At 39.8% G+C, this 20256-nt stretch overlaps 1 protein-coding gene across 1 annotated transcript; it reads right to left on the bottom strand.

Annotated features, from left to right (window-relative positions):
- Positions 1 to 8141: 8141 nt before the first annotated feature.
- LOC134226870 (structural maintenance of chromosomes protein 2) lies at positions 8142 to 12484 on the bottom strand. Its single transcript, XM_062707923.1, has 4 exons — positions 12152 to 12484; positions 9946 to 11879; positions 9739 to 9887; positions 8142 to 9554 (listed from the first exon to the last, which is right to left on the bottom strand). The coding sequence occupies exons 1-4, from the start codon at positions 12317 to 12319 to the stop codon at positions 8257 to 8259; spliced, it is 3549 nt and encodes a 1182-aa protein (XP_062563907.1). The 5' UTR covers positions 12320 to 12484; the 3' UTR covers positions 8142 to 8256.
- Between the last annotated feature and the right edge of the window lie 7772 nt (positions 12485 to 20256).

Genomic DNA, 20256 nt, shown 5'->3' with positions numbered 1-20256 from the left:
GTCCCGCCCAGTCCGTTGCTGGGGGCATGGAGTGCGATCCTCTCGTTTAATAAACAATGTGCACTCGCTTGGCTGTGGATATACAACAGTAAAGCAAATGTGGAGATTGGGCAAATCAAGCATCCGAAAGATATTCAATTTGCAAAAAGAGAGCTAACCGCGGTGGAGGTTGGTACTCGGATTCTGATGGCTTTTCCGCAAACGTGACCTTTAAGTGGTCTTGTTGTGTAGGGGTTATCACGCCTATCTAGAGAGTAGGAGGTTGAGGGTTCGAGTCCCTCCAAGACACGTGGATTCTTTTTCGCAAATTTCATATCAATTTGTCCATTTCGAAACATATGCTGTGCATATGCACAGCCAAGATATTTAACAAAAATGGTTTTCGTACGGCCGAGTTGCCGAATAATATGCAATTAATTGTAATCAAGTGTCGGTCTTTCACCGTCATTAGTCGTCTGAGTACACGCGACCGTTTACGTAAAGGCAATCAAACTCATCAAATGCTTTAGCCAAGCAAGCCTTTGGCACAGCAGAGTGCGATTGAATTCGCATTCTATACCGTCCCGCCCAGTCCGTTGCTGGGGGCATGGAGTGCGATCCTCTCGTTTAATAAACAATGTGCACTCGCTTGGCTGTGGATATACAACAGTAAAGCAAATGTGGAGATTGGGCAAATCAAGCATCCGAAAGATATTCAATTTGCAAAAAGAGAGCTAACCGCGGTGGAGGTTGGTACTCGGATTCTGATGGCTTTTCCGCAAACGTGACCTTTAAGTGGTCTTGTTGTGTAGGGGTTATCACGCCTATCTAGAGTAGGAGGTTGAGGTTCGAGTCCTCCAAGACACGTGGATTCTTTTTCGCAAATTTCATATCAATTTGTCCATTTCGAAACATATGCTGTGCATATGCACAGCCACGATATTTAACAAAAAAATGGTTTTCGTACGGCCGAGTTGCCGAATAATATGCAATTAATTGTAATCAAGTGTCGGTCTTTCACCGTCATTAGTCGTCTGAGTACACGCGACCGTTTACGTAAAGGCAATCAAACTCATCAAATGCTTTAGCCAAGCAAGCCTTTGGCACAGCAGAGTGCGATTGAATTCGCATTCTATACCGTCCCTGCCCAGTCCGTTGCTGGGGGCATGGAGTGCGATTCTCTCGTTTAATAAAGAATGTGTACGCGCTTGGCTGTGGATATACAACAGTATTGCAAATGTGGTGATTGGGCAATTCAAGCATCTGAAAGATATTCAATTTGCAAAAAGAGAGCTAACCGCGGTGGAGGTTGGTACTCGGATTCTGATGGCTTTTCCGCAAACGTGACCTTTAAGTGGTCTTGTTGTGTAGGGGTTATCACGCCTATCTAGAGAGTAGGAGGTTGAGGGTTCGAGTCCCTCCAAGACACGTGGATTCTTTTTCGCAAATTTCATATCAATTTGTCCATTTCGAAACATATGCTGTGCATATGCACAGCCAAGATATTTAACAAAAATGGTTTTCGTACGGCCGAGTTGCCGAATAATATGCAATTAATTGTAATCAAGTGTCGGTCTTTCACCGTCATTAGTCGTCTGAGTACACGCGACCGTTTACGTAAAGGCAATCAAACTCATCAAATGCTTTAGCCAAGCAAGCCTTTGGCACAGCAGAGTGCGATTGAATTCGCATTCTATACCGTCCCGCCCAGTCCGTTGCTGGGGGCATGGAGTGCGATCCTCTCGTTTAATAAACAATGTGCACTCGCTTGGCTGTGGATATACAACAGTAAAGCAAATGTGGAGATTGGGCAAATCAAGCATCCGAAAGATATTCAATTTGCAAAAGAGAGCTAACCGCGGTGGAGGTTGGTACTCGGATTCTGATGGCTTTTCCGCAAACGTGACCTTTAAGTGGTCTTGTTGTGTAGGGGTTATCACGCCTATCTAGAGAGTAGGAGGTTGAGGGTTCGAGTCCCTCCAAGACACGTGGATTCTTTTTCGCAAATTTCATATCAATTTGTCCATTTCGAAACATATGCTGTGCATATGCACAGCCAAGATATTTGAAAAAAGGGTTTTCGTACGGCCGAGTTGCCGAATAATATGCAATTAATTGTAATCAAGTGTCGGTCTTTCACCGTCATTAGTCGTCTGAGTACACGCGACCGTTTACGTAAAGGCAATCAAACTCATCAAATGCTTTAGCCAAGCAAGCCTTTGGCACAGCAGAGTGCGATTGAATTCGCATTCTATACCGTCCCGCCCAGTCCGTTGCTGGGGGCATGGAGTGCGATCCTCTCGTTTAATAAACAATGTGCACTCGCTTGGCTGTGGATATACAACAGTAAAGCAAATGTGGAGATTGGGCAAATCAAGCATCCGAAAGATATTCAATTTGCAAAAAGAGAGCTAACCGCGGTGGAGGTTGGTACTCGGATTCTGATGGCTTTTCCGCAAACGTGACCTTTAAGTGGTCTTGTTGTGTAGGGGTTATCACGCCTATCTAGAGAGTAGGAGGTTGAGGGTTCGAGTCCCTCCAAGACACGTGGATTCTTTTTCGCAAATTTCATATCAATTTGTCCATTTCGAAACATATGCTGTGCATATGCACAGCCAAGATATTTAACAAAAAAATTTTGTTTAAATTTTCACTATTAATCGCTAAAAATGACGCTGGTTTTTATTTCATTTCATGCAGACATAACCATAGAAAAGTACAAGGATATTTTTCTGTTGTTTTTAGACAAAAACTCTTTATTATTTATCATTTTGTCTTGCGTGAACGGAATTAGGCGCTGATTGGAATAAGGGCACAGCACGGTACCTGGAAATCGCCACAGTGCTCGATACGTTCATTGATTGAAGCTGTTAATCACCACACATTAATGCTAAACTCACGCACTTCAATCTTTACTATTTTTTCGTATCACTAGAACTTATATAAATACAGTCCCATCCCAATTTTGACAACACCCGTTTTTGTCTACCCGCGATTTTGGCAACATTTTCTTCCCGATTTTGGCAACAACCTCGAAAATATTTTTTTTGCAAACAATTTCTATTAAAACTTTTCTGCTCTTTTTATTCACGTTTTCCATGTCCCTATTCACACTACCCTAATCTAACCAGTCCACCGTAGAATGTCGTATTTTTTGGCGTTCTCACTGATTTTGTCGTCGACAAGCTGACTCACACCGTTGAATATAGTACAAATACAACACCTATTAAGCGAAGCACTTTTTACATCACAATGCAAACGTTACTACATGAGTGATCCAGGAGCAAGGAAGTCCCAGTATGTTTAATTGCTAGTGATTAGCAAATTCGATTTTCTAAATATATAGCCACAAACAGATACAATTAAAAAAATAATATAAATAATATTAAAATTAAAAATTCTAAACTTAATAATGTACATAATAAATGAATCATTTGTTTGAGAAACTGCATAAGTCCATTTTACACTATTTCGAGAAAACAACAAAAAACTGTTTTTGAACAAATTTGCACCGAATCTTTCGATTTCTTCGATACAGATCAATAGTTTTTGGCAAAACTCAACATCCTGGGGCACTTTCAGTGCAAAAAATGTAAGCAGTACTCCACAATTGCTTTTCAAAGTACGTGGACATATGTAGTTTCTCAAACAAACGAAAAAAATTTCATACATTCCTGAACAAAAAATTTTTTTTCGTATTTTTTGCCAGAATATGTATTTTTGGACGAGGATTCAGAATATATAAAAATCTCATTTTGGCCAAAAATGTCACATATGCAGTTTCTCAAACAAACGGTTCAAATGCTTTCAACTAAAACATCAAGTCGTTTTGCTTATTATGCGTCTCTTTTCTGGTATCAGACGAGAAACGGCCATTTTATCATGGATACCTCACCACGGCTTGGCTTGTTAGACGGTGGTGCTCATTGTTTATCACAGCAACGATCGCTCCTACTCGTTGTTTGGCATCCATCTGAGCGAGGCAGTTCACTCATTGGTTATGGATGTTACGATTGCAATAGAACAAGGCTCACTCACATTTTCAATGCCTGCTCTCGATTGTTCTGTTTGTGATGGCAAAGTATCAGAAGTGAAGTACCTCCTGTGAAGTTCCCATGAGATCGCTGGTGTAATTCTAGCTGCTTCGATAGGCGAGTGATGCGTCACAAACTACGTTTAAAATCAACTACGTTACGAAATCATGTGAGATTTGTAACGTTAATAGGTTCTTTATCTTTCGTTAGATTTTAAAGATTTGTATATCAATCGATTCGCAAACTCTCCACCAATTTGCCAGTAGTATTTAAATTTTTGTTTATCAACGTTGAACTATTGAAAATTTTAGTTATTTTATGCATCATTCCCCTACACAGCGCGTTCCAATCCTTGATAATTGCCTTCTTTCAGGGAATTATCAATTATTGAACTGAGGTGGTCCATCCGCTAGACAGTAGGGTTCCTAGTCCCTCAAAGAGTGGAAGGTGCTGCTTAAACTGGGTAGTAGTTTCGGTGGAATGGTACCCCTTTCTATATAGAGCGGAATAATTGGTTCAGTGTACTATATTTGGTTTTATGTAATTTACGTCGAGCGGTCGTACCTTGTATACATTTTTTTCTTTTAAATTATGTACTTGCCCGGAATAAGATGGGAGAGTAAATGTCACCTTTTTTTAAAGCACCTGCTTGTCCGGAATAATGCAAAAGAGTGAATACTTCCTTCTTTTAACGAACGCATCTGCCCGGAAAAAATAGGGAATACAAACGACCTTCTTTGAAAGCACGCGCTTCACTATGGGGGATCCCCATACAAGCGAGCGGTCAAAAATAAAATTGGACTTTTAAAGTGATTTTCCACTTAGTTTTAGCTGTGTATGGTCGAAATAGCATGAATATACAATTTCAACCCCCCCTTTGGGGATCGTCTATGAATTACGTAATTATTTTTTCATAGGTTCGATTAACGTGACAAAGCAAACCTATTTGGGAAGTTGAAATTTCGTGCGTTTTCTTAAGGAGAAGGAAGGGGCTGTACAAAACTAAGTTCAGCAATTTATGGACATTATGGCGGCGATCATGTTAAATGACATTAATTTCATGACATTCCGTGATATTTTTTGTTCTCACTCTCATGCCTCACAATTTGTATTTAGAACAATTTGTTTGACAAAGTACTAGGATCTGAAGGATCATAAAGCATTAAATGTTAATCAAATAATCAGAATTGAAAATAACTTTTGAAAAAGGGTATTAGCAAATTAGAAATCGCAATCCCATGACATTTTTACGTGTACAAGTTATTCAAAAAATGAGATTAATATATTCTCAAAAATGTGGACATTCATTGTGGAATGTAAGAATGCTCCATTCTTCCGAAAAGCAAAATTCTTTTAATTTAAATAACAACACTATTTGAATTACTTTTGATTTGTTTTCATGATTTCTACAAGTTATATACAGCATCATTCTTTTCTGTGTCAAGGTTTAAGTCTTCAATGATATTTTCTTCAATTCCATCAACGATGGAAGATGAGATAAATTCATCTAAAGTATTAGAAGATAAAGAACTTTTGAAAATCTTCAAATATTACAAAATTACGCATGGCATAAGAATAACTAAGTGAAAAATTTTTTCCAACGTCTCCTCGTTATCCAAATCGAGCTTAAAATGGATCTGATTCATGTAAGGCACGAAGGAAAATGTCAACATGTGCCTCTCTTGATCATTTTCTTGCATTATGAGTTCTAAATTTCTTCAACTGTTTATATTGACTTTCCGCTGGTTGTTCAGCCAGTGAACCTCAAAGTGTAGATGAGTGAATAAATATTTCCTACCATTAGCCAGACATTCATGAACACTAGCAGGAATTTCATACGCTCCGTTCTAACTAAGATATTGTTCGTCTTTACTTTTGCAATAAACATGTCGGGAATTATTGATTCCAGGAGATTTATAAATATTTACATATTATGAAATCTCATATTTAGTTCTCCATCAGTAGCTAATGAATAGCTCAGAAAATTAGGTTTAGAGAATGACTCAAACCACTCAAGCCCCAAACGCATTTCAGCGGAATGGCGACGGAAACGGTAAAATTTGACAGGAAATATATGAGCGAACTGTTAAATCCTTCCGTTACCGTTGTGCTGCATTGCATTGGGGGTTTTATTCATTTACTCCTTTGAAAAGTTAATTAAATGAGCTCAAATGGTTATAAATAAAGTCGAAGTTATTACCAATAAATGTATTTTGACCATACCCTTTGAGCGCATAGTTCAGTCTGACCCATTTTCAATAGGAAACGATGGGACTAGATTTCCCGTCGAATGAAACTTGTTGCGAGAAAATCGGACACAAATAAGTGTCTAAATGGCGATTGCGTTCTTTTGCGCACATACATACAGACGCGCATGCACACACATACAGACATCACCTCAATTCTTCGCGCTGAGTTAGTTGATATATACCACTAGGGGTCTCCGGGCCTTCTATCAAACATTCGTTTTTGGAATGAGCATTAACCTTGGAGTACGAGAGAGGCAAAACACGGTAAAAAACAAATGAAAAAAAATCAGAGTGACTTAACTCTGTTAATTGCAAATACTGGCAAGAAATTCTTTCGGGACATTTTAGTCGAAGCTTTGTCCTTGATGTGTATCATAAAAGAACCCGGGGATTCCTGAGGAAAAAAGTTCTTCACTATCAAAGTTGAAAATAGCGTCGTTTTTGAAAAATATTGCTTCCGCATTTGTAACCATTAGTTTTTGCACACCATTTAAAAGCTTATACAATAACCTTTGTAATGATGTATTAACATTGAAGAAAAAACATTTAAAAATATTTCAATAAATAGTTGAAAATAAAATATTTTTTCAGAAAATTTGCTAACTTTTTTACCCATTTCTGACTTTGCCACCTTATATCTTTGGAACTAGTGCACCTAGAGACTTCAAATTCAGAATTTCTCTTAATTAGAGTATTGACAATGGAGAGAAAATATTTTAAAATAATTCGGAAGACATGACATTTTCGATTAATGACCGCCCGAAATCCTATAGTGGCTTGCCCGGAATAAACCTCCCATGGGAAATGTGTCTGACGCAACGCAAACGTATCCTATGTGCGGGGCTCTTAATGCGAAACAGTGAATGCCTCTTCCGTTCAAAGCACGCATTTGCCCGAACTAATGTGAAAGAATAAATCAATACCAAATTTTCAAAACGACTTATCTGCTTTTGTAAGCAAAAATGCGAACGTCGATTTGACGAATCTGAGAGCACGCCCACGCAAACCAACACCATTCATACGTAGGTGGAGGCTTCTGTTAGCTGTTGATGGTGTTGCTTTGCGTGGGAGTGCTCTCAGATTCGTCAAATCGACGTTTGAATCTTTGTTTACAAAGGCAGATAATTCGTTTTGAAAATTTGGAAAATGACACCTTCTTTTAAAGCATCCGCTTCTCCGGAATAATGCAAGACCAAATACTCCCTTATTTAAAAGCACGCATCTGCCCGGAATAAGGCGAGAGAGAGTAAATGACGCCTTCTTTTAAAGCACGCGCTTGCCCGGAATAATGCGAAAGAGTGAATGCCTCCTTTTTTTAAAGCATTATTTATGCCCGGGATGAGGCGAAAAAGTAAATGTTTCCTTCTTTTTCGGTAGGTCTTCGGTAGCGCGGAATAAGACCTGTGAGTAAATGACTCCTACTTTAGTTATTTTGAATATGTTATTTTTGAAAGTGAAAGTGAGTGAGGAAGTGATTACAAGTTTTTTTTTTACATTTTTGACATATTCGGGGTAATGGGTTATTCGGGGCAATAGCCTTTCGGGGTACTGTCGTTCGGGTTAGTGACATTCGGGGCAGTGTCATAGAATCGACTGGGAGATGTGCGGTAGATATTTCGAAAAGTGGTAGCGAAGAAGATCAATGCAAAAGATAGAAACAGCCATCTGCAGCATGAAATCGTGCAGGTCGTTGCAAGGTCAAAGCCCATTAAGACAAATTAATCTCGATTGAAATGCCTTTGTATTGAAAACCGATACCATTTAGTTCTAATAAATATGTTAAGCCAAAAAATAGGAATAAACCAAAAAATATTTACTCAACTTCTAGGCCTGTAAGAAATTTCTTTTCTGTTCTACATTATCCAAAACCCTTCAAAAATTATTCTTACGCATCTATTCGCATATTTCATTCAATACTCTAAAGTACTAAAAAAATGAACTGTTTGTACCTTCTAACTTTTAGCTAAACCTTTTTTACCTTGATGCCAACAAAATCACCGTCCGGCAGCTTTCGACTTGGCGTGCGCAACATTGACCGTCCTCGTAACACCGGACATTCCGTCGATAAACTTGGTTCGGAACAGCACGTTTGCGTTGTTGAACATACCGTCCTTAAGTGACACGATAACGAACTGGGAATTGGTGAAATGGGCCTTCAACATGTTGCCAATGTTCTGCGTGTGGGACAGATCCAACGCAGCATCCACCTCATCCAGGATGTAGAGCGGAGCCGGTTTGTATTTCAACATGGCTAGAATAAGGGATAGGGCAACCAGGGACCGTTGGCCACCGCTCAGTTCCGTGAGCGATTCCTTCCACATTCCGTTGAAGCCGACCTTCACCTCGAGACCCTTCATGAAGTCAACGCCGTCGGGGGGTTTCAGCTGAGCTTGCGTTCCCGGGAGCAGAGTGCTGAAAATGCTTCCAAAGTTTTCGTTCACCTCGGTCCATGCCACTTTGAGTTGTTTCTTTTTCTCCTCGTCGAGATCGGTGATGATTTTCTGGATCTTTTTCTTATCATCTTCGACAACCTGTTTGCGACGCATCACCTCCTTGTATTGTTCCTCTTCACGTTCGAGCAGCACCATCGCTTTCTGGTTGATGTTTCTGCTCATCTTTTCTTTCGAGTCCTGCAGTTTGTTTAGCTTTCGACCTGCCTCCTGGGGGTCTTCTTTATTATAATCGTAGCGGGTGTTCTTCACCCCGAAAAATTCTTTGTCTTCGCTGATCCAGGGATATTTTTCTTCGAGCGCGCTGATCTTGTTGTATCCATCCTTGTTCTCGTTTCGAACTTTTTGGATTTCGTTTTCCTTCTTCTTGATATCCAACTCCATTTCTTCGTTTTGCTTCAACAGTTTGTCCCTGTGGTGATATTTCGCTTTCAGCTCTTTATTCTGACTGTTGATTTTGTCTTTGTGTTCTTTGATCTTCTGTTTAACGGCAGCTACAGCCTTGGTCATTTCTGCACTATTTTCGTTTGCACCTTGAAGCTTCTGCTGCAATTCCGCTATCGTTTCTCCCAGTTTGGTGGCTTGTTCTTTCGCTGTCGCAATACCTTTCTGCAGTTCTTCGATTTCTAGCCGAAGCGTTTCAAAACTTTGCTCGTGCTTTTTCCAATTCTTTCGACTTTCATCGCTCTTTTTCTTTGCCCGTTTTAACTCATCTTCTGCGGCTTTCAATTCGCGTTCGCGATGCCCTTTACTGTCGGCAATTTTCGCCGTTAAGTCCTTCACTTTAGCATTTGCTGCTGTCTGTGCTTGGCGGGCGTCCACCATGGTTTGCTTCAAAGTTTCTGTTTACAGAAAAATAAAATTGTTCTTGTTATAATTTTAATACTCATCAGCTACAATTATAATTTACATCCCCTGAATCATGATTGATATTGACAATAGAAAAACTAATTACCGGATACTGAAATAACATAAACAACCCAGAAGAAGATGCTCCGCTTCACGGAACTTCAGTGGAATACTTACCAATTTTTGTTTTCAGCTCTTCAATTTCTTGTTGAGCTTGTTGATACGAGGTTTGAGCCAGACGCTGCTGTAGTGTCTTCAATTCGTAATTCATCATATCCAACTGCTCCTTCAACTGATTATATCGATGAGCAATGCGTTCCAATTTGCTGAAATCAAAATTCGATCGATAAAACATGATATTCAAAGATTTTAAAAATCACCCACCTTATCTCGGCACAAACTTGCTGATATTCAGCCTCCTTCTGCGCCAACAGCTTCTGAATCTGATTAATCTCTTCGACCTCGAGCAGTACGGCTGCTCCTTTCTGTCTGGCACCTCCGGATAATGTTCCACTGGGATCAACAACGTCACCGTCCAAAGTTACCGTTCGCGACATAATCTGGGGATGGTAGGTCACCTGCTTCGCCACATTCATATCGTCCGCTAGGAAGGAGTACCCAAAAACGAACTTCATTGCCGGTTCCAGCTGGCGGTCGTAGTTTACGCATGACAGAGCAGTGACTGCCCGACCTTTGCCAACCAAATTGTCCGCAACCCGAACAGTATTGTTATCGATCGCACGGTTCGTGATCTTGTTCAACGGGATCATGGTGGTTCGGCTTTGTAACTGACCTTTTTGGAGTAACTTCTTACCGATTGTGTCCGTGTCGACGACAACACTGTATAAGCTACCTCCAGCTGCCGTGCCCAAACTGAGTGCATATTTCTTGTCCCGGATCGACACCAGTTTAGCGACCATTCCATGCACTGCCGAGCGGTCAAAGTTTGGTTCTGGGTCACGATACTGGAACTCCCACCGATAGGCATTTTTTCGATCCAACTCACCTTTGAGATTGCGGATTTCGTGGGACAATACTTGCTTTCGCTCGTGCAGCTGTTCGATCGTACCCTCTTCGTAGTCGATCTTCTGCAGTTCCGCTGTGATGGATTGGATTTGAGATTCGGTTTTGGTCAACTTTTTCTTATCTTCCAGATAAGCAGCGTCACTGGAGTTCATATCACCCTGTTTTGTTTTTAAAAGTTGTTGACAATGCTTCAACTCCATCTCACTTTGCTTGATAGATGTAGCAGATTCGGCAGCTTTCTGTTTCGCGGATATCAATTGGTCCTGCAATGTTGCAGCTTCACCGTCTTCATTTGTTGACAAGCCGGCGCTGACCGCCTCGAAACGCTTCTGAGCGTCAGCGAAAGCTTTTGCATCCGCTTCATCTGCATCCTTCAAACTTTGAAACATATCTCCTGTTTTTTGCATTTCCGCTTCTTTCTTCTGTAAGGCATTTTCGTCATCTTTAATACTCTTTTGGAGGTTTTTAAGTTTCCTCTGTTCAGCTCCTATATTTTCCTTAGTGCTGTCTCTTTCTGCCGAAGCAGTAGCCTCCTTCTTACTCTCAGCGCTCAACTCCGATTCCAATTCCGACAGAATACCACCTCCTTCGGTATCTATCAATTCCTGCAAAGCTTTTGCACTATCCTCGATCTCTTTGCTCTCCGTAATATGTGATTCGATCTTTTTCCGATGACCATCAATCACGCCATTCAAACCCGCGATAGCTTTTTCAGAGTTTTCTACGGATTTCACGTGTTGAATGTACTTGTGCGAAATGTACAATCTCGTCAGATACTCAATATCGCGGCATATCTTCTGAAACTCTATATAATGCGCTCGTTCCTTCCGTAGCTTTTCCAATTTCGGTTCAATTTCTTCGCGCAGAACTGTGTAAAGTTCATTCAGTTTGGCGTCTTTCTTCTCGATCAGTTTGATCGAGTGCTCTCGCTTGGCCTCATATACGCTCGTCCCAGCCGCCTCCTCAATCATAGACAGAATCTCTTGCGGTTTCATATTCAACACTTTGGTGATACGACCCTGCATAATTAGAAAGTTTGGGTTGTTCACGTTCAGCTGCACCGAACAGAACAGATCTTGCACTTTCTTGTTCTGAACTGTCTTGCCATTGATGAGATACTTGTTCTTTCCGCCGACGACAATTTGGCGCGTGATGGAAATTTCATTGCATTTCTCGTACCCGAGCGGACACTGCTCTTTATCGGTGTTATCAAATACGAGCGTGACCGTTGCCTTTGTGACTCCCGCTTGACCGCTCTTGTAGACCAACTCCTGGAGAGACGTTGCTCGTACCTATGGAAATGGAATTTTAAAACTTAGGAACTATCAACACCGACCGCTTCGAAGCATTAACTTCTTTGAAATTATTATTAGAATAAATTGTCCATCCTTGTCAATCTTTGTTGTAGAGCGGTTTACGTTTCACTTATAAATTGTAATTGTAATTTTTAAATTACGTTATAGACCTTTTTATAATGTTACTCTAGATTATTAGGAAAAAAATATAATCGCATTTACCAGCCCTGTAATTGATAATTAGAAACAAAATTTAATTTCATACTCACATGAACCAAATTGGAGATACCGAGCACAAAACAGATTGAATCAAGGATATTACTCTTCCCGGTCCCGTTCAGTCCGGTGATGGCGTTGAATTCCGGATCGAAGCCATGGATTTCGGTACGCTTGCCGTACGATTTGAAACCGTCGATGATGATGGATTTGATGTACATTTCTGGATGGTTTCACTTACCAGCGGTTCATTGTCACGAGATCTTTCTGACAAATCAATCAAATTCACTGCCAATCCACCGTAAAATCACATAAATTAAATTCGGCACAACGAAAGCGTCGTTCACTGCTTGCGATTGAATTTTGTTTGCGTGATTGACAGCAACGGCGGTTGGAGAAAACGGGAAAACAATCAACAATGCGAATGTAGTGGTGTGGCAGCGGCGTTTTCAACCGCTGTCATTTTCAAGTTAAACCCACGTGCACACGGCGGTCATCGGGATTAGGTCGATTTCACTGTTAGGTCAACAAGATTTAAAAAGACAGTTTATGCTTTGCACCTCGCTTTGCACAGTGGTTAAAATCCCGAAAAACGTGATCGTCAGCTTTTTCGGTATGAAATCGTGTTTTAAATGGCATAGTATGTTCAGCAAGTATGTTGCATACATCAAGGAGTATCATTTGAGAAAATGTTATTTTTGATTCATTCACCTAAAAGTGAGATAGAAATTTTATTTTTTTTCAAAATTTGTTGAAACAAAATGGCGTTCTTGGGAAAGTTGTCAGAAATAATGTACAGAAAAACTTTGTCAAAGACACTATGGGTCTACATCTATTGAAACGAACAAAATATGACTCAATTTTAGATAATAGGTCATTTAACCCAACAAAAAACTGGTACACAATGAATAACTTTGCATGGTCGAATTTTTGAGTTTAACAATGTTCTAGAAACATATTCAGCACATAAAAATACAGCATTCAACTACTAAATCATAACAATATTTTCAGTTGTAAGAAGGAAATTCGAGATTTACGAACAAAATTACACATTTTTCGCACCAAAATTTCTCGCAAGGTGGCAAAAAGTGGCAGCTAAATCAATGCACAACAAAATTACACATTTTTCACACCAAAATTTCTCGCAAGGTGGCAAAAATTGGCATTCAGACATTTGTTATTGAAAATAACAATTTTTTTTAACATGTTTGAGTCATTCTTAGATATAAGATAAATATTTATAATAAAAAAATCAACTGGTCTTAATTACTATGTCTGAAACACGATTTATGCATATGCGCAACATGTGATAGATTTATTTCGAAAAATGTATTGGAGGGTAACCACTTTCTTCGGTGGGGTTTCATCCCACGAAACCAGTACCCCAGAAAAAAAAATAGGTAGGGGAAATGACGGCTTTTGCAGGTTTTGTTGTATTATTGTCAGGGTGGCTTTCTATAACTAATTATGCTCGAATGTGGTCTTAACATTCTTTGCATAACATTCAAAGAATATTGTGGCCAAATTTAATAAAATTTGGTCAACAAAAACCCCCCTGACAATAATACAGTGAACTCTCCCTAACTCGATATTGAAGGGACCATCGAGTTAGGGAGGTATCGAGATAGAGAACACATTTATATTTTTTTTCCAAAAGTTTCCATAACGTGTAGAAATATAGTTTAGGGTAATTTGGTAGAATTTTTGGACGAAAGGGTCATTTGGTCGAACGCCGTTTGGCCGAATAGTTTAAATTCCTTTCCTTATTCAGTGAAATCAGAAGTGACATACAGAGTAGTGAGAAGTGAGAAATGAGATGTTTGAAGTGAGAACAGAGTAGTGAGAAGTGAGTAGTGAGAATGAGAAACGAGAAGTGAAAAGTGAGTAGTGAGAATGATAAATGAGAAGTGACAAGTTAATGGTGAGAAGTGAGATGTGTTAGTTATGAAGTGAGAAGTTGGAAGTGAGTAGTGAGGAAAACAGAAGCAAGAGATGAGAAGTGAAAGATGATAATTGGGATATAGAAAGCGAGATGTTCCGAAGTGAGACGTGAATAGTGAGATATAAGACAGAAGAAAGAAGACAAAATAAGAAAGAAGAAAGAAGAAAAACCCAGATTAATCCACCTAACGGTGATGGCGCTTTCTCGTGCATTTAAAATTAGTTTTTTGGCCACTTTCAATCCCATAGTCCGATCCGGCCAATTTTCAATAGGAAAATGGGATAGAAGTCTGCGTCGAATACAACTTGTTGCGAGCAAATCGGTTAAGGATAAGTGCCCGAAAAATGAGTGACACTTTTTAACACGATTATTCCGTAAAATTTTTTTTTGTCCATAACTTCCGAGCCCATAGTCCGATCCGATCAATTTTCAATAGGAAGCAATCGGAAAGAAGTCTGCGTCGAATACAACTTATTGCGAAGTTGAGGATAAGTTTCCGAAAAATGAGTGACACTTTTTTACGCGATTATTCCGAAAAGTATTCGAAAAAGTATTTTGGCCATAACTTCCGATCTCATAGTCCGATCTGACCAATTTTCAATAGGAAACAATGGGATAGATCCCATAGTTCGATCCGGCCAAATTTCAATAGGAAATAATGGGATAGAAGTCTGCGTCGAATGCAACTTGTTGCGAGGAAATTGGTTGAGGATAAGTGCCCGAAAAATGAGTGACACTTTTGCTACATTTTGGTACGTGGGTCGCACACATACACACAGACATCACCTCAATCCGTCGAACTGAGTCGATCGGTACATAACACTATGGGTCTCCGGGTCTTCTAAAAAAGTTTGTTTTTGGAGCGATCATATAATTTTTACGTATACTTAGGCTGTGAACCATTCCACCGATTCGTTTAACTTTTAGTTAAAATTTGACAGTTCGATGGTTATTTCGCCGTGGTTAAAAATAACCCTGCTCCGGAGCATGGTTAGATTTGACAGTTCAATAGTTAAACTTTGTTCGCGAGAAAATTGGCGCCAAATCCATTTCGTTCCGAATAACTATCAATCTGTCAAAACTCAAATGGGTCGGCTCCGGAGTAAAATTTTAACCACGATGGGAAAATAACCATCGAAGTGTCAAATTTTAACTAAAAGTTAAACGAATCGGTGGAATGGTTCACAGCCTTAGTATACGAGAAAGGCTAAAGGATAAAAAATTAGAAGAGAAAGAATAAAAAAGAAAGAAAAAGAAAAGAGGAAGAATAAAGAAAAAGAAGAAATGAAGAAGAAAGGCCGAAAAATGTAGTAAAAAGAAGGAAGAGAAGAACAATGATAAAGGAAAAAAAGGAAGAGCAAGAATAAGGATGGAAGAAATAAGAAGAAAGAGGGGGAAAAACAAAAGAAAGAAGGGAAAAAGGGAGAAGGAAGTTGGAAGGAATAAATGTTGGGCTGAAAATTTTCAATTTTAACCTCAGTTTTCACTTCTCATTTCCCACTTCAACATTCTCACTGTTCACTTCTCATTTTTCACTACTCACTTCTCACTTCGCAATTCTTCCTTCTCACTATTCACTTCACACTTTGCTCCTCACATTTCACTCTTCACTTCTCATCTCGAATTTCTCATTTATAACTTCTCACTTCTCGCTTCTAACTTCTCACTTTTTACCTTTTACTATTCACTTTTCACTTCTCACTTTTCATTTCTAACTTATCACATCTCAAATTTTTCACTTTTAACTGCTCACCTCTCACTTCATACTTCTTACTTCTCACTTTTCGCTTCTCATTTCACACTATTCACTTCGAATTTCTCACTTTTCACTTCTAACTACTCAAATCTTACTTCTCACTTCTTACTTTTCACTTCTCATTTTGAATTTCTCACTTCTCACTGCACAGTTCTCATTTCTCAAATTTCTTTCTTTTCACTTCTATTTCTCAATTCTTACCTCTCACTTCTTACTTCTCACTTCTCACTTTTCTCTGCTCACGTCTCACATATTACTTCTCACTTTTAAATCTCTATTCACTTCCTATTTCTCACGTCTTATTTCTTTTAAGATGTGCGAAATCTAATTCTTTCTACTCACTTCTCATTAATCACTTTTCACTACTCACAATATAAGTTTTTCAACTTTTCGGCCAAATGACATTCGACCAAACGGCATTCGTCCTAATGGCCCGACATCATATATGTTGTGCATGTGAACTAATTCTGACAACATCGAGTTAAGGTTGGTATCGTGTTCAAAAGAAATTTCTTTTTCTATCTCAATCACATGTTAAATTCCGTTCACTGAATTGGAAAAGTAAAGAATCGAAACAAAATTCTTACAACAGTATCCACATGAAAAGAACAAAAAACAAAATTGGCATTTGTAAGGTTCCCACGCAAAGTAATGGAAGCTGTCACTTTACTTTCGGAAAAATATTCTGCTCGATTATTCCGTAAGTAAAAGTGACAATTTTCTCCATGCAGATCAGTTGTCAAAATTCCTCTTGGTAATATTGAACAAAATTCCGTAACCTCTCTACTTTTTAAGTCGATACTGGCCTAAAAGAACAAAAAACAGAATTGGCATTTGTAAGGTTCCCACGCAAAGTAATGGAAGCTGTCACTTTACTTTCGGAAAAATATTCTGCTCGATTATTCCGTAAGTAAAAGTGACAATTTACTCCTTGCAGATCAGTTGTCAAAATTCCTCTTGGTAATATTGAACAAAATTCCGTAACCTCTCTACTTTTTAAGTCGATACTGGCCTTTAGCGAGGTGAAAATGCTTTGGGAAATTACTTCGACTTAGAGAATATCGAGTATAAGGGAGGTATCGACTTACGGAGGTAACGCAGTATGTTAAATTCAAGGGACTTTGTATTTCATCGAGTAAGGGAAAATATCGAGTTACAGAACATCGAGTTAGGGAGAGTTCACTGTAAATTAAATTTTAGGCCATATGTAACCATAAAATAGTAGATTACTTGAAAAAAAATTAGAATTATTTAATTCAATTCTTCAGGAACTCTAGAAACTCGTTTTTTTTAGGCTCGTTTATTTGGAAAGCTCAGGCGTGTATAACACTTCACGGAGCCACGATTCTTTTTCGATAGTCTAGGAACTCGTTATACAAGAATTGTGGAATATTCCTACATTAGAATTTTTGTAGAATTTCTCCTTCAGAAGCTTCAGATTTTAATCCATCACCAGCTGCTCTACAACTACTTTTCGCAGAACTTTTCGAGGTACCAATTAACACAAAAAACTGAAGATTGCTAAGTCCTGTATTATTGCATTGATGTATTTCTTATGTATTCTGATTGCTGTATTATGAGTATATTTTATCCATGTTTGTATAATAATTAGATTAAGGTGACATTTTTATCCTTATAGTCATTGAGACATCAGATGTCAGATGACGATTAATCTTTCATTAATATTTCACCTACAAGAATTCCTTCTACAGAAATTCTCTGGAATACTCATTCAGGAATTTTGGGGAATTGCCCCGCAGAACGATCAGGGAAATTCCTCTCGCACGAATTCTGTGGAATCCCTCCCCCAAAAATTAAGATGAATTCCTCCTTAAGGAATTTGGAGGAATTTATCCTTCGAGAATCCTAGCAAATTACTCACATCTCGACTCACATTATCCTAGAAATTCTAGATCATTCTCTCTCTAATGACTGTGGGGAATTTCTCCCTCGTGAATTATGAGAAACTCTTCTCCTATGAATTATAGGAAATTTATTCCCCTTGTATTCTAGGGAATTCTTTCGATAGGACTTCTAAAAGTTCCTTCTACAAGAATTCCTGTGAAATTGTGGAGGGAGGGTGGTTTATACTTCCAGTTGCTCAATTCACTCCAAGAATTCCTTATCTATAAATTTTAGGAATTCTCTTATCCAGAAGTTCTGAGGATTGAATAATACGTGTCCTAGAATTTCTGAATGAGAAACTCCTGGAAAATTTCTTTCATCAGTTCCCGTAAATTTGTGTATGGTTTTCACTATTTTCAAATGCGCGTTCCAAACGAACAGGAGACCTGTCAAACGTGGAATATGACGTTACTCTTCTTATAGGACTCTAGTGCTCACATATGTCCTGCAAGAATTCTCTCATCTGATCTTTTTTGTAGGCATTACATCTCCATTTGAATATTGCCATATCGCAGCTTGGTGTTCATCATGCACTTCTACAGTTTTTATCACTACTTTTGCATTCCTGTGTCATAACACCAACACGATGATGCTCATAGCCATAGGGAAGTACGAAAAACTTACAGTGTACCGTGAAATTGATCCAGTTACCTTCTGCATGGCCTTGCTTTTTGGTCACCAGGATAAGGAAGGCGTAATTCAGGATTTTTGATAGTATTTTCATTAGAAATTATAAACCCTCCCGGACGAACTGTTGAAGAAATTCATGAAGAAATTTCAAAAAGAATTCCTGGAGAAATCACTGGATCAGATAGTAAAGTAATCCCTGAAGAAATTTTTAAAGTAATCTTTGGTGAATTTTCTCAAGGTATTCCTGAAGGATTATTTAACAGCATACAATATAAATTATGCTTATTCCCATTAATGCACGATACGTGCAAATAATATTTATAAAAATGTATTGTTTGACGAAATGATAATTTTGAATCGCGCCGGTCCGAGCCGCCGCCGCCGCCGCCGAGAACAACCGCGGCGTGGCGCCGGCTAAGCCGCCGCCGCCGTTAGAAAATTGCGCTCACGCCGCCGCCGGTTCAAAGTGCGTCGGCACTACGCGCAGCAGCTGGAAGTGGCACTCCCAACGGAAGAGCAGCTAGGCGCAGCGTCTCTTGGAGATGGCTGGAGAGATATTCGATCCGCCATTGGAAGCACCGCAACCGCTGCACTAGGCACGGTGGCTCCGGACCAGAGAAACGACTGGTATGACGGCGAATGTGAGCAGTTAGTTGAGGAGAAGAATGCAGCATGGGCGAGATTGCTGCAACACCGCACGAGGGCCAACGAGGCACGATACAAACGGGCGCGGAACAGACAAAACTCGATTTTCCGGAGGAAAAAGCGCCAACAAGAAGATCGAGACCGTGAAGAGACGGAGGAACTGTACCGCGCTAATAACGCACGAAAATTCTATGAGAAGTTGAACCGTTCACGTAAGGGCCACGTGCCACAGCCCCAGGAACCTTCTTACAAACGAGCGTGAGGTGATCCAAAGGTGGCGGCAGCACTACGAAGAGCACCTGAATGGCGATATGGCAGACAACGGTGGCGGTATGGTAATGAACCTAAGAGCACGCGCACAGGACATGCGACTTCCGGCTCCAAATCTACAGGAAATCCAGGAAGAGATCGGCCGACTGAAAAACAACAAAGCCCCTGGAGTTGACCAACTACCAGGAGAGCTGTTTAAACACGGTGGTGAGGCACTGGCTAGAGCACTGCACTGGGTGATTACCAAGGTTTGGGAGGATGAGGTTCTGCCGCAGGAGTGGATGGAAGGTGTCGTGTGTCCCATCTACGAAAAGGGCGATAAGCTGGATTGTAGCAACTACCGTGCAATCACATTGCTGAACGCCGCCTACAAGGTACTCTCCCAAATTTTATTCCCCCGACAAAATCTTCCACCTACCGCAAAAATAGTATTACTCTCTATGGTAAGTAAACCGGAACCAGTCAAGCATTTTGAGTGGCGGCTCAGCTACGTCATTCTTATATCTAAAATAGTAGGAAACACGTAGATCTAATTTCTCTGAATATATTTAGAAGGCATACTAAGTACGCGAGGAATCAAAAGTTGTGTTGGTGGTGGATGCGTCAAAGACCCAGGACACTCTAGCCTAGCCAGATACTTCTTCTTCTTCTTATTGGCTTTACATCCCCACACTAGGACAGAGCCGCCTTGCAACTTAGTGTTCATTAAGTACTTCCACAGTTATTAACTGCGAGGTTTCTAAGCCAGGTTACCATTTTTGCATTCGTATATGATGAGCACGATGATACTTTTATGCCCAGGGAAGTCGAGACAATTTCCAATCCGAAAATTGCCTAGACCGGCACCGGGAATCGAACCCAGCCACCCTCAGCATGGTCTTGCTTTGTAGCCACGTGTCTTACCGCGGCACGTCTTACCACGCTAAGGAGGGCCCCTCTAGCCAGATACATATTCTTTAATTTAAACCTCGCAATCGCAGCCTTATTTCGATGACTATTCCACTTGAGTA

This window comes from Armigeres subalbatus, chromosome 3, assembly GCF_024139115.2.
Source record: "Armigeres subalbatus isolate Guangzhou_Male chromosome 3, GZ_Asu_2, whole genome shotgun sequence".
Classification (NCBI taxonomy): domain Eukaryota; kingdom Metazoa; phylum Arthropoda; class Insecta; order Diptera; family Culicidae; genus Armigeres; species Armigeres subalbatus.
The sequence above is the reverse complement of the archived record's forward strand: the minus strand, read 5'-3'. Positions and strand labels throughout refer to the sequence as shown.

What these genes read in the sequence shown, in the direction of transcription:
- LOC134226870 (XM_062707923.1), bottom strand. Translation starts at nt 12,319, where the DNA reads ATGTACATCAAATCCATCATCATCGACGGTTTCAAATCGTACGGCAAG. An exon ending in GTATCTCCAATTTGGTTCAT is followed by an intron (nt 11,880 to 12,151) that starts GTGAGTATGAAA and finishes CCATTTCCATAG; the next exon opens with GTACGAGCAACGTCTCTCCA. An exon ending in CAAGTTTGTGCCGAGATAAG is followed by an intron (nt 9,888 to 9,945) that starts GTGGGTGATTTT and finishes TTTTGATTTCAG; the next exon opens with CAAATTGGAACGCATTGCTC.